The following is a 14,471-nucleotide window of genomic DNA, read 5'->3' on the forward strand; positions in this document are numbered from 1 at the left end:
AATTGTTGTTGGAAAAACATATACTTAAGTACTACGATTTCAGAAACTTGTTTAATTTAAAATAAAATATTAACTTTCATTAAATTTATTTATTTTAGCTACGTAAATATATTAACCTAATTAACTTTCACTTTGTTTCTCAAATTAACTTATCGATGTAAATACATATATAACTCCCTAAGGTAAGTTCAAATCTAAAGATACCTTTAAGCTCACAGAGTCCTTGTTGTCACAGGTACGATATGCAGATACTTGAATTTTGTAGACATCTTATCTATACACATGCTATACTTTGACATTTTCAAATTTAAAATCAATATCAATATTAGTTTGCATGAAATTATATTTTGCATTTGCGATATTGCAAGATGAAGCCAATTAAATTGTAATTTATTATATTATAAACGAATCTGAAACAGTTGGTAACTTAAAATGCGGAATTATTTCGAATAGAATCTAGGAATTTGATATGAAAATAAATTCGATAAATTATTTAATAAAACTTGCGAATCGTAAAATCACTCATTTCATATCATCATCATTTCAATATTATTGGTTTGTGGCAATATTATTTTATGGATGCAATATATACATACATACATATTATACACGAATATATATATATATTTATATTATATAAGTGCATTTTATGTTTATGCACGATATTGTATGTATAGAGAAAAAAAAATATAACTGCTATATATTTTTTTTTCTTTTATTTTCTCTCTATTTTTCTCTGATTCTTTTTCTTGTGGTAGGCCTTATGCTCCTATTTTTTTCTTTATAAAATTTACAACAACAATATCTCAACATGAAATTAAAATAAAATGTGAAAATTTGAAAAAGACCAAATTAGAAGTTTTATATTTGTGGTACATTTCTGTTCCACATTTATGGGGGACATTGTTATGTTACTCATATTTAAAAAAATTTGAACGCTTCTCTCGAATATGTTATTGACATTATGACATGCTAAAGGCCTTATTCCATTCACATAACAGCCTTTTATTTGCCAGATAAAAGGAACTAAGTACGTTTTACATATATTCGTATAATGTTATTGTTGAGTGACAAAAATCTCGGTTTTTTTAATTGTAAGAAATTCTGCCATTATGTTTTAAAATTGTGTCATATTCGTCAAAATATTAAAATTTCAACAAAATGACTAGTAAATAATCGAAAAAAATAAAATTCTTATTAGAAAAATAATGAAAAACATAAAAATAAATTTTAAATAAAGTGATAAAATTTTTAGATATAGCTGACTGCAAATTTAAATATATAAAATATTAATGGTCACACTAATAAGAAAGTAGTATATACATTCATTATATACCCCTCTTTGTTTTGTTCACCGGCATTTACGGCATATTAAAAGAATCCATTTCAATTTAGCCTTATCCATCTCTTCCACTCATTTTTTTTTTTCAAGTGGAGATTGGAGAAACGTCAATTGTTTACAGAAATTTTTATTCTCATTTTTGATAGTGTTTTTGTTTTTTATTATTTTGATTTTAATGTATAAGTTAGACTTGAAAATTCCTCTCTCCTAGCCTCTTCCAAATACTCGTACTCTACCTATATAATTTTTTTTGATTGTTTTTTTTTTTTAAATTGATGAGTGGGCTGGTGCACTGGTTGGTGGTGAATTCTTTTTGGTTGTTGCTCTCCGCATCATTTTTATTTTCATATTCTGCATAATACGTACATACATATATGAACATATACATATGTATACTTAAATTTTTTGTAATTTATATAGATAATTTAAATAAACTCCCTGTTGGTATACATTATGTGTATATTTATGGCAAATGTTAGTTGTTACGGCAAATGTTAGTTGTGAATCATTGTGTACATGCATTGCAAAAAGAAAAATGAAATTAAATTAATTATGTCAATACATATTTAAATATTTCATAGAATAATCAATCTAATATACATTTCATTATAACATTGGAATTTAGAATAAACAAAAATCTACTTAAGTATATCTGAAAAATTTCAAATCTTATATTTTAGTGTCAAATCTTACATTTTAAAATTTTTTTTTTAAATATTTAATAATCTATTAAATTCAATCTTACAATAATGGTCTTAAATAAATCTTAATAAGGTTTTTCATTCGGAAAGATTACCTATGAATTTAAATTATGTAATAAACAGACAAATATTGAAATAAGGTAATTAATATTCTCCCATAAAATGGAGTCGGATACATTACTTGTAAAAGGAGTGGTTTATACAATAATGAGACAATTTTAAATTTAAGTTTTATTGAAAAATTAAAAAAATTATAGTCCATCGAATTTCAAGTTAATTACCATGCAAAAAAATCTTCTTTATCCTGTAAGTTCAAAGAAAACCTTATTTGAGTACATTTACGTCTTATGTTATGTACCTAAGAATATTCAATAAATAAATATGAAAATAGCATACCCTTATACCGAAAAACTTTATTACAATTTGTCAACACAAAAATTTTTTTTACTATACACTTTTACCGTAACATTCAATGTGCATAACAGTATATATAATAAATAAATAGAGAAAAAGTTCTATACATGTAAATATGTAATAGATACGTACACATTTTTTTAATTTTTTTTTTCACATATATTTATACACACTTCTATATTAAATGTGCAGAAGTATGAATACAAAAGTATGAATTAAAATATAAATCAGTAGCAAACACAAACATAGCAAAGCATTTATTATAAATAAAAATGCATAAAATAGAAATTATCAAAATGAGAATAAAATATATGTATGTACTTATGTATGCATGGATGTAGCCATAATGAGAGATTTACAATCGTAAAGATGGATTTAAGATAATTTTTGTATCAAAATTTAAAAAATTAAAAAAAATTTGATGTACGCGCGTACTTACATGTACATAATGTGTGATTTTTCATTGAACTTTAATAAAAATTTGGAAATTTGATTTTTTATTTTTTACTCGTAGTTGCATTTCTTTTTAAAATTATAATGAAAATAAAAAAGAGTGTTTTTTTTCACGTTAATTTGGTTGTCCAATTTCAGTTTACATTTCTTTCACGCAAAAAATTTTACATAATATCTGGTCAGAGATCAGAGTCTTTCGGCCAAGAAAACATCGTTATTATTGAAATTAAATTATTTGTATAGTAATAATCATATATTTATAACATAGGAAAACATCGTATAATTATTAATGAAATTTTGTCCTTTCCGGAATTTTCCACACCTACTGTAATATTTTGTTCGTTATTAAAGTAAGTAAAATAAGAATTAATAAACAAAACATCTTTGTGTTTTCTAAAAGCTATAATTTTTATGAAATCTGAAAGGACCTACAGTTTAATTTTGATTTTATTTGAACAAATATTTTAAAAATATATCAAAATTTTTTAATATTAAATATTAACTCTTAAAAAATCATGTTATAAATAGTAGAAATGCTAGGCTATTGTAATTGTATGTAATTTTAGTAAACGCCTGAAAATATGCAATATTTGTATTTATTCTTTAATTTTTGAATTAATATTAACAAAAAAAAATTTTAATATTTAGGTAGCTAATTAATTCAATTTAAAGCAACAAAAAAGCACAACAGCACACACATATCATATTTTAAATCTTTTTTTTCTCTTTAAATTATCAAACTTTATAATTTTAGAGTATTACTATTTTAAAAGGAATGCAATACTTAACAAATATTTACATAATAAAAAAAAGGATACAAAACGAAAAAAAAAATATGTAAGAAGTGCATTTTGTTATGAATAGACCCCCAAAACCCTCAATGTATAATTTTTTTTTCTCCTTGTTTTCATTTATTTTTCATTTATGCTTTGGATTTTTTTTTTTTCTTTGCTTTTCATTTTTTGTTTTTGTGTGTTTTGTTCAATTTTTTTGCATTGAAAAACTCGTGCATTGAATCTCTGTTGCTATGAGAAGTAAAAAAAAATTGCATTTATATTTTTTTATTTTTGTTTCGTTTTTCTATTTCTGTTTTTGTGTTGCTTTTTCCTCTTTTAATTTTTATTTTTTTTGTTTTGTGCAAAAATCTTTAAAGTCGTCGCAAATCAGTTCTGCTGAGAGTTCATTCAGTTTTATTAGAAATATGAAGGGAAAAACAATATATAAAAATATTTTTCGTGAAGATTTTCACAGCATTTTTTTTTGATAATTTTTGATTTTATTTTATTTGTGTCTCTTGTGTTATAAGTTGTTTTGTTTATTTGTGTTTTTTGTTTCTTCTTATTTTATTTATTTATTTTATAAAGATATCAAAAACAATAATTAAAATATCTGTGATTTAAAGCAAAGAAAAAAAAGTAAAATAAAAAGAATAGAAAAATTATTAGAATAAAATAGAAATATATTACAAAATAACAAAAAAGCGAAGAAAAGAAAGAGTCAAAAATCTAAAACAAAAAAAAACAATAAAAAAAATGAAAAAGAAAAAAACCTAAACAAAAAACAAATTTTTTTTTGTGTTTCTAACTAAAATAATTATTAATATTATTAAATATTTATCTACATGATGTGTAACTCATACATACTCAAGTGCAAGCTGTGATTTTATGAGAGCATAAATATATCATTCTAAATGCATATTATTGCTTATGTGTTGTTGTGTAAACTATTCATACATAATATTTATAAAAACAAAAAAAAAAAACAAATTAAATCATATTAAAAAAAAAATTATGATAAAAATAATATGCTTAAATATTTTTTGTGAAAATTAAAAAAAAAAAAAACTTATAAAATTTGCAAAACACAACAATAAAATCATTTAAATTACATACAAATAAAATTATTATTAATACATACATTTATACATATACCTACATAAATTTTATTTATAAGTATGTTTTTATTGAAAGTCAGCATAAAATTAATTTTCAAAATATAAAAGGTTAGAATATACTGTGAGTTGTGAGGCTTGAATGAAATAAATAAAAAAAAATCATTTTTCTTTAAAAAATAATAAAATTATATATTGCCTATGAACTTACATCCATACATAAGTATTATATTATACAGTTAATACGTAAGTGCAATAATGTAGATAATATGTATGTATATACAATTTTGTTTTTTAATTATGATATGTATGTATGTGAAAATAGATAATTATATTCTAATAATTATATTTGAATATATACCCATCTTATAGTTAAAGGGTGTTTAGCTGTATAATTATACCATTATATAAAACTCGTATATTCATAATGCACCTATATTGAACCCACATAACTAATTTGTGTACATAATATGCAAATGTACATGCATCTATACATTTATCTATTATTTATAGCGTACATAAATAATATATACATACATATGTGTATATCTTACACTTAATAATTGAAATAATTCTGCAAATTATTTTAATTTATATTTAATAATAAACACTGTATTTATATATTTATGTATGTATGTATGTATATAAATATTAAAATGATAATAATTATGCAAAACGTACATATATATATATATCTAAATATCTTAATTTTTTTTTTGGAAACAATGAAACAAAATTTCATTTTTTATAATATGTGCTTATATATTTATGTATGTATGTATATTTCTATTTTTCTATACCTACCTAATTAATATTTTATCAATTGATAGAAAAAAATTACATGGTAGATAATCTTTTGTTTACATTCACTAATACATATGTAAATATGTACCTATATATGTGTATATGAATTGTTGTTTTTTTTTTTTCTTTTTTTGGTTTTCCTATTTTTATATTTACATATTATTTATTTTTTTTTGTGTTGTTTAATATGGGTATGGGTCTAATATTCAAAAACACAGAGAAAAATATTTTGCTTTTTAGCATAGCTATAGATGTATAAAAACATATACATATATATGTATGAGAATGAGTAAATAATCCGAATAAGTGTCATTTTGTTTGAATGATTAATTAATTTGGTAATTAGATAATAGTCAAAACTGTTTGAATTTTTAATAGCTCACAATCAACTAGCCAAAAATATTGAAGAAGAAAATTTTATCATTCAAGCATATTTTTGAAATAATTTCTCTTTTTACTTTCTTTTCGTTTACGCACTTAGAGTTAAACACTTTAATTTGAAACAAATTTTGTATGTTTGAATAATATAAAAAATATATTTTCTTTAGATTTCAACATAACATTTCAATATTTCCTGATGGCAATATTTATTGAATTTTTTTTTATAAAAAATTTGAAATTTTTCATTAATTTATACATGACACTTCTGCATTTTAAAAATGTAATGTAATGTAAAAATTTGAAATTGTTAGAGTGCTTGCTGAAAAATATTCAATAAAAAATTTTGTAAGGTTTTGTTTAATGATTAATACAACAGAGAAAATTTAAAATTGTATATAAGTATACATTTTATAAATGCTTTTACGTCTTATTAATTAATATGTCGAAATATCTGAATTTTCTTATACAAGTTTTTAAACTACAAATTTTTTAAAACTATTAATTAGTAAATTGACAAAATTTTTGTGTAAGTTTTAAATTTTTTTCAATTCGAAAGTAATAACTTTTTTGTGCTTACTTGTAATAATTAAATAATTTTTTTCAGTGTCAATCGTGTACTTCATAGCATCATAATATTTTAAAATTATTGTATATAATATCTAATATACGTTTGTGCGTATGTATGTATATATGAATATAATCCAGTCGTATATTCATTTTGTATATTTATGTAAACGTACATATGCATTTATGGATTGATAAAAAAAAGCAAAAAAAAATTATTTTCTTTTTTCGTTTTGTCTTTTTCTGAGAAGTTGGGTTTGCTGCAACAATCATGATGAATGCGCTTCCTTCACAGAAAAATGAATAGTGCATAAATTTAAGAGAAAGGGAGTAAAAGAGAGAACAAGAGAAAGTGAAAAAGAGAAAAAAAGAAGGAGAGTATTATTTGTTCTTATAATTTTTTTGCTTTTTTTTTCTGTATTTTCTTTTCATTTGATTTTTTTACTCTTATTTTTTTTTATTCTTTTCTTTTTAATATAGTCTTGCATTTTTGAACTTGATATTAGTGTGATTGTGATGTGTAAAGTAGAAAAATCACTGAGAAATGTAGAAAATAGAGAAATGCAAGAAAAAAAAGAAAAAACGAAAAAAAAAAACAGGTATGGTCCTATTGTAAGAGTAAAAAAAGTGTAGAAGGGCGGTAAAGGGGAAATAATAAAGAGAGAGTATAAAAATATAAATGATTTTAACTAAAGATACCAGCCTATCTATAATTGCAGGCGGGATAATAATGACAAATTATCAAGTTCATTGACCCTATTTATGTTTTTGTTTTTTAATTATTCCTTCTTCTTATGAGATTTCATCATTCATAGTAATCCATTACAAAATCATTCGTCGTCATAAATATCATATTTATCATTATTATTACCATTACCATCATAAATACATCAATATCAATAGGAACTTTGTTTTATTGAAAAAATAATAATTCTGATGATGAAAATGATATTTTTCAATACACAGATATGCAAGTGTCTATCTGCATATATATACGTATACAGAATTATCTGTTTTATGTAAGTATGAATTAATATACGAATACAACAATTGTAACTTTAATCTAGAGTTAAACTGTATAAATATGTTTGTACATACAATAGTATAATATATTAACGTACTTTTGTGTACATAGAGATAAATTGATTAAATCAATTTAAATCTTATTAAATGATTATAATTTCTTTGTAAGCATTTTAAAGCAAAAAATATTTTAGAATTTAATTAAATTATATTTTGTCATTTAATTAATTAGAAATTTTCTTCTCCTCTTTTATTATTTAATGACATACCTAGATATACATAATGTAATATGTATATCTAGGTATGTCATTAAACTTAGGTATTTTTACACTTTTTTGGAGTTTTGTATTACCCAAAATATTTTAGAAGCAAACTACGAAATTTGAATTTTTTAGGCTTATGTATTAGCACAACCCAACGACAAATTTTAAAATTTAACTTCACATTCATTTAAACTTATAATAATAATCTATTGCTTTAAAATTTATATAACACAGCAGAGTAGACAAAATGTCTGTACAAATAAATTCATATTGCATTGCATTACGAAAATGAATGCTAAATGAACTAATTGTACCTACTAGAATACATAATATATTACTCTTTGAATTTATATGAAATTTTACACATCTTATCAACTGTAACAATTAAAGTTTGTTATAAAAGTTTGTTTCTGAAATAAGTGAAAATAAGTATTTTTGACATTCTCATATAAATATGAGAACATTATTATTATTTACTTAAATAGGTATACAACTGCTAAAATTATTTTGAAGAATATGCATAAGTTTTTATACACATACATAGATATCACATATAAATTGCAACAAAAAAATATGTAAAACTATCAGTTTAATATTTAATTTTAACTAATTAAAACAATTTTTTTTTCTAGATACCAGCGTCAGTAATAAGTAGTATTGGAACTGTAAATTTTCGTAATTCAATTATAACACAAAACCATATTAACATATCACAACCACAGAAGCAACAACAGATACAACATCGTCAAATTTATGTTTTATCTAATCCGACAAAATTTAATCAACCATCTGTTTCATCATTATCGTCATCTGATTACCAAAATGGATCAGTAATATCTCGTATGCATGAATCTTCGATAGTCAGAATACCGGCCGGTGTTGCTGTCAGCAATAACAACAATACGTTTGGCCGAATAATTGCAAGCTCAGCGTCCGGTTCAAATACAGTATCAGCAACAAATGAAAATAGTATTGCCGTATTGATAACGAATCATCAGCAAGCTGGCCAACAGCACATCAATACAGCGAAATTTCGTGCTTCACCATTATCAAACAGTTCAGTTGCTACAACATCTGGCAGTATTAATTCTACTCCAACACCGTCTATTAAAATGTTAATACCACAGCAAGTTGCTGTGGCAACAGTTACAACTGTTGCTAGTCAACAGCAACAGCAGCAACATCAGCAAGAGATACAACATCAACAACAACAACAACAGTTACAGCAACAACAGCAACATCAACAACAGCAGCAACAACAACAAAATCAACAATCTCAAGCACGGGTACATCCAAAGAAGCGAAAATTTGATTTAGCAGCTCTTGAGGAAATTGATTCTGCAAGAAATAGCCAAGAACAGCAACAGCCGCAATATCAATATTCGACAGCGGCAGTAGTTAAAGTTGAATCTAATGCAAATCAACCGGATATAAAAATATCAACAAATAATGAATCTTCTGGATCAGCAACAATTGTTGCATATAAAAATGGTGGTAATGGTTTAATAGAAACCAGTTGGCCACAAGAGCATACCACTACAACGTTATTAACTTCTGCGCCATCTGGTTCAACAACTGAAACTGTTTATACTATACGAACCGTACCTCAAGTTCAAATTGTAACCAGTGATACTGGTCATCAAATGTTAATTCAGCAGCAAATTAATAATCGACCATATAACGAAACCGCTGAAAAAAAAATTGTTATTGCAGCATCAGCTCAGAGCAACGAAAATTACAAATTGAACCAAGAACAAGGCATTGGTGCAGGTATGTAAAAATTCATAATAAGTTTTTGTTAAATTAATTAAAGTTTGTAAAACATTTCAGGCATCAGTCATATTAGTACAAATCCGACTGGAAGATCATCTATTGCATCTCCGCAAGTTTCCGGACCAAATGGAAACGATGTTTTAGATTTAAGTGAATGGGCTAATACTCGCGTTTTAGCTAAATTAGGAAATTTTTATGTTCCGGGCATTATCAGAAATGTGTCTGATACCCCAAACACTGTGCAGGTTGAATTTGATCCACCGGATAGTTGTAAAATGACATACAATGATTTACTTGCTTCTGGTCGATATAATGTTATTTTAGATGCTAGTCCTCCTGCAGCCGACGTACGTTTCATAAATATTCAAAAAATTACATTTTTAATTAAATACCTTTTTATATTTTTTAGATAAATGTTGATACTAGAGTCTGTGTTAGAACGCAAATTGAAGGTCGAACTAGTTGTGTTTTTGTTGAGGGTGTAGTTACAGAAGTTAATTCACAAACAAAACAATTTTCCGTACAAATTTTAGATAACTTTAATTCTAATAATTGTAATACAGCACAAAAGCATAGAACTGTGAAAAGAGCTGATTTGCGTTTATTGTTACCACCTTGGTTAGATGAACTAAATGAAATTTCCTCAAAATCTTCTGTTCATAATTTGGACACGATTGGAAATAATTCTAACAATAATAGTTCAATTGGAAATCATTTTAGAGCCCATCAAAGAGCGGGTTCTGTTAAAACACCATCTGGTGGTCAACATAGTCATGAAACAAATATCATATATACCAATAGTTTAGGAAATAATCATAAGGATCAAAGTATAAAGCAACCAAATTTAACATATGTTCGTTACGAAATGTCTTCAAACAGTAATACAATTGAAGGTGGAAATAGAGGGCCTTTACAAATTCATCAGGTTTTACCAACATTACAACCAACGGGAAATAATGACGAGTACCATTATAGAAATACGGCAACCTCGCCATTACATTTAGCACCTCATAGTGTTAATTCAAGTGGTAATAATATTGCTGCATTTGGACAAATTCCAGAAATAATTGTTTCACAAAATATTTCTAATAATTCAGCAATTGGATCTGGTGTAAGTGGAAGTCAATTAATAGCCAGTAGTCCATCCGAAGAAATTCAAAGGCGCCACCAACAACAACAACATTCTCGTTATGATGAATATGAATCAGATGACGAATTGAAACGTGTCGATATTGGTTATGGTATCGATGGTGATGTTGAAAAATTATCAGGTAGTAGTAAACGTAGTAGTATGCAAAGTCGTGGAAGTACATCAAGTCTTTTGGATCAAAGACTGACTCCAAGATCTCATCCAGCAACTCCAAGGTTAATAAAATGTTTGCTTTTTTGTTTTGTTGCAACCTTTTTTTATTTTTTATAATAATAATATATATAATTTCATTTATGATAAATTTTTCAAATTGTAAAAATATATTTTAAATTTCGAATAGATCTCAAGCGGCAACTCCGCATCGTTTTAAAAAAGGTGATGTAGTACAATCTGAATCAGGTGTAAGAAAAAAATACAATGGAAAACAATGGCGTCGTTTATGTTCAAATCAATCTTGCAATAAAGAATCTCAACGACGTGGCTATTGCTCTCGTCATTTAAATCAGAAAGGTGGAATACGTTCCTCTGGACCAAGTCGTTTTCCAGGGTAAAAATTCAACTAAATAAATATACCCACTTATATGTTTATATATTTTTTATTTTTGTTAAGTACTAAATTTTAATTTAACAAAAAAATTCCTATTTAACAGTGAAATATGTAGCAGATCTAGTAGTAAAACTCAACCAGATGAAGAAACTTCTAGAGATTCAGAAACTTCACCCAATTATCGTGTAACTGGTAAATTTGATCAAGAAGAAGCTGATGTTGCAAATTTCTTAGGTATGTGATTTGTAATTTTATTAACATAATAATACAACAACAGAACACAGTGAGAATGAAAATATAACTAATTAAAAAAAATTTTTACTGAACTTTCTAACATTAATGTTATTAAATATTATTTTTTATATTTACCCTTATCACATTTTCAAAATTATCTGTCGTGCATTAAACTCTAAAATATATTTTTTGGATTAAATATGATTTTCATAAAATAGACATTGACCCTTGAATTTGTTTTTTCTTCCATTATTTCTAATAATTTTTTTTATTGAAAATGGTTTTTTTGTTCTTTATTTTCTCATTTTCTCTTTTTGATACCCTTTAGGAACCTGAATTAATAGAATCAGGTTGATTTTCAGTCGTATCATGTTAAATTTATTCATATAACGACAATAATAAAAATAATTTCTCTTAACAGGTATTTTGAAGTTATTTTATTTTATTCTGAATATTATTTAAAAATAGGTATTTGTAAGGCTCTAATCAAAAGCCAGTTATCTTATTGTTACTAACATTGAAATGAGATACTTTTTCAATTTTTTTTTAATTATGCTACAATCATATGGAATATACTTTCCTTTTCTAACTTCTATATACCTATACAAGCTGCTTACTTCCCACGCACGTAGTTTTATATAATAATAATTTCAAATAAAGAAAAACAAAATAAATTTATAATTCTAGTAAAATTTCAAACTTTCATCTATGACCTACGAAAGATCATTAGTGCATTAGAACTCAGCATCATTATTTGATTTTGTTTGTTTCTTTAAGAAAAAGAAAAATAATAGCACAAAAAAAATTTTTATTACCTGCTGATTCAAATAAAGCACTTAACATGCCACTGAACGGTTTGATAAATTCTTTTCATCTTTTCTTCGAATCTTTTCCTCTTATAGATTTTGGTGTTTTATTATTTTTTTTTTCTTTTTAATGTTCCTAAAAATTATTAAAATTATTTTTCGTTGTAATAAGATATTAACATTTTACTTCTATTAATTTTCTGGAAGATACTTTGTAATATTAAAGAAAATTCGAGTAGTTTATCTGCTGTTTTCAAATTTCTAAAACTTACCTGTATAATTTTCTGTATTGGTAATACAATGAATGGCGCTAAGTTTATAATACTATAAATTAAAGAAAAAAATGTAAAAAAATTATTAATTTTAGAAAAATTTTAATGTTGTTTTAATTGGATACTTTATAAAATAATTAAAATAACAATTTGTACATTTAATTCTAGTACTACTGTAATTTTAATGTTCAAAAGATTATGATGAAACCTTTAATGTTTACAATTTTAAGATGTAATTAAAAAAAAAACCTATAAATATTTATTAAATTTTAAATTCTTGAGCGTTATTCCTACCGAAAATAATCAAGTATATATATATAACATAAAATTAATATTTAAGTTTCTAGTTTATTTAAAAGCGTACAAAATTCTCTAGTTTATTTATGAGTATTGCGATCGATTTTAGTGATGTTGTGTACATAATAGTTATGTAATTCGAACATATGATATAAAACGTGGGTATGTAATCATAAAAAAGATGAAATGGCAAAACAAAAATAATCAAAACATAAAAAATAAACCTCTTATCGGCAATTTGCTACCTGACGTCATAAAATTAATTCTTTTAGAATAATATAAATTATTTTTATTATTATTTTTTGTTGTCATAATTGCCATTTCTATTATTATTACTATTATTATTATTATTATTATTATTATTATTATTCTTATCATTATTACTACTGCCATTACCATTGTGTTTTTAATTAATTATTATTTTGATTTTTTGGTAATAACATTTATTATTATTGTATTTATTCCTGTTGCGGTAACTTTTCTTTAATATAACATAATATAACTAATATATAAGCTGAAATAAATGTATGCGCATAATATGAGTATGTACATATAATTGTATAGAGAATTTAGCTGATACAGCTAAATTCAGAATATCAGATCACTCACTACATAATAAACACAAAAAAATAAGAACAATAATAAAAATTAAAAGATCATCAACAATTTTCATTTGAAATATTATTAAAACTGCATCTCATCAACAAAAGTTAGTTACATCTTTTCATCCATAAAGAGATGAACGTTACCGGTTCGAATTTTTCCTTGATTTTTTTTTCACTGTTTTTAAAAAAAGATTCTTTTTTTCTGTTTTTGTTTTACAATTTCATTTTATTTTTTGTTTGTAAATGTTTGTATATTTGGTGTATCACACTTGTTGTTATTTTTGTCCGACTTATTAAGGGAAAAAATGTTCAAATATAATAAGAAGAAATAAAAGAATACAAACAAAATAGTAAAAAAAAAGAAAAACAAAAAATTATAAATAAAGAAAAATTAAATGATTTTTTTTTGTTTTGAATTCCAAGAATATTTTGTTTGAAAATAAAGAACTAGTTTTCAATTATACGTAACAAATTATTATAAATCAACATAAAAAATAACAATGTTAATTATAGTGCTTTTTTAATATAATTTATAAATTATTTTAAATGTACACGTTACTGTCTGTAACATTGAAATTTAAATATGATGAGAAAAAAGTACACAGTGAATTCTTTAAAAATATTTAAATTCCTATATAAGTTGTATTTATCCTTACAATAAATTAATTATATTATTAAATTTGTAATTATGAGTGCCTATTATGATTTTGAAAGTGGCGCCAAACTATATTTACAATGTTTACGTGAGTTTTTTATTTTATTATTTTCCTTTTCGATATAAGTACTATTTATTTTTCATTAAAATTTTGCTCTTATTTTGAAATAAGGAATAAAAATTGGAAAAAATTTATACAATTTTTAACTAAGGATTGATATATCAAATGTTTTAGCTAAAGTAACTCCTTACACAGATACTGTCACTAATTTTATATAAACTCTTTAAATAATTTA

General features: G+C 24.1%; 1 protein-coding gene across 1 annotated transcript in view; it reads left to right on the forward strand.

Moving 5' to 3' along the window:
* Positions 1-14,471, forward strand: part of LOC129609882 (probable serine/threonine-protein kinase DDB_G0282963) — a 74,873-nt gene that overhangs the window by 50,854 nt on the left and 9,548 nt on the right. Inside the window, exons 3-7 of the mRNA XM_055522082.1 lie at positions 8,469-9,606; positions 9,667-9,956; positions 10,019-10,974; positions 11,100-11,306; positions 11,410-11,540. Coding sequence (XP_055378057.1) covers positions 8,469-9,606; positions 9,667-9,956; positions 10,019-10,974; positions 11,100-11,306; positions 11,410-11,540 — 2,722 coding nt within the window. The remainder of the gene's footprint in view (positions 1-8,468; positions 9,607-9,666; positions 9,957-10,018; positions 10,975-11,099; positions 11,307-11,409; positions 11,541-14,471) is intronic.

This window comes from Condylostylus longicornis, unplaced genomic scaffold, assembly GCF_029603195.1.
Source record: "Condylostylus longicornis isolate FDR11 unplaced genomic scaffold, ASM2960319v2 ptg000040l, whole genome shotgun sequence".
NCBI classification, from domain to species: domain Eukaryota; kingdom Metazoa; phylum Arthropoda; class Insecta; order Diptera; family Dolichopodidae; genus Condylostylus; species Condylostylus longicornis.